The 1187-nt window shown below is 34.5% G+C and overlaps 1 protein-coding gene across 1 annotated transcript in view; it reads left to right on the top strand.

Annotated features, from left to right (window-relative positions):
• LOC102811856 (serine palmitoyltransferase small subunit A-like) overlaps window positions 1-702 on the top strand; it is a 5646-nt gene extending 4944 nt beyond the window's left edge. Inside the window, exon 2 of the mRNA XM_006875393.1 lies at window positions 505-702. Coding sequence (XP_006875455.1) covers window positions 505-702 — 198 coding nt within the window. The remainder of the gene's footprint in view (window positions 1-504) is intronic.
• Window positions 703-1187: the final 485 nt, after the last annotated feature.

Raw genomic sequence — 1187 nt, 5'->3', positions numbered from 1 at the left:
AGATCAAGGCACACAACAACACCATGCTCTTTTTAAAAGGAAGAACTACAATGATGTTTATCTGTGCTTTATTGACTATACAAAGTCTTTCAATTGTGTGGATCATGACAAGCTATGGACAACATTGGGGAGAAAGAGTATTCTAGAATATTGAATTGTGCTCAGGAGGAATGACCCATATTAACTTGGGTGTTGTGAAAGGCAATAGGAGTCTACAAGTACAAAAAAGCAAAGAAACTTACTGAGAAGGACACAAAGTTACAAGAAAAGATTTTTACACATATTAACTTATTTATATCTCACAATGACTGCGTAAAATTGCTACTATCATGATCATCCCCATTTTACATGATCACCTCCATTTTACATATTAAACAGCCAAGGCTGAGACGATGAAGAAAATCACAAGTGATTCTGGCCATGCAGCTCAACAGAACCAGAAAACAAGCCCAAACTCTGTGACCCAAAATTCTTGGCTTACAACAACTTTAATGCCCATTTCAGCATGGAATAAGAAAATCCATGTTAAGAAATTTGGAGAAGATAATAAAGGATGAGAAGAGAGAGTCCTCAACTGCTAAGCATCAAGACCTCAGGACCAGAAGTAGTGGAAAGATTACCAACAGATCAGGCAGATTAAAGTGTGAAAAAAACCACAGTGTCAACAAGGATTCAGGGACAGGATACAGATGGAAGGAATGAACAGGTGGAGAACAAGAGATTTTTAGAGCAATGAAACTATTCTATATGATACTGTAATGGTGGACACATTACATTGTGCATTTGTTGAAAGCCATAAAACTGTACAACACACAGAGTGAGCCCTAATGTAAACTCTCAACTTAATTTTATTAATTAATAGTAACATCAATTTTTACTCATCAAATACAATTTCACCAAACCAATGTAAGAAATAGTTTGATCTATGGACAAATTTGTAGATGTATGAATGAGGTTTTTGACAGTTTGGTGGCTACTATTCTGCCCATTGTAACTTCCAAAGCTTCCAAGATTTCCTGGGTCACAAATGCAAAATGTCATAAGTACAGAGAGACTGAAAATAGTTAAAAAGCTATCGAAAAGGATTAATTTTGAATCCAGTTAACAATTGGTATGAAATTCATAATATCAAGTAAAGCCTTTATTTTGTAATCTACTTTTAAAAAAATAAATAAAAGAGTACATTG

The sequence above is a fragment of the Chrysochloris asiatica genome, unplaced genomic scaffold (genome assembly GCF_000296735.1).
Source record: "Chrysochloris asiatica unplaced genomic scaffold, ChrAsi1.0 scaffold00324, whole genome shotgun sequence".
Classification (NCBI taxonomy): Eukaryota; Metazoa; Chordata; class Mammalia; order Afrosoricida; family Chrysochloridae; genus Chrysochloris; species Chrysochloris asiatica.
This window is presented reverse-complemented; position numbering and strand designations above follow the sequence as displayed.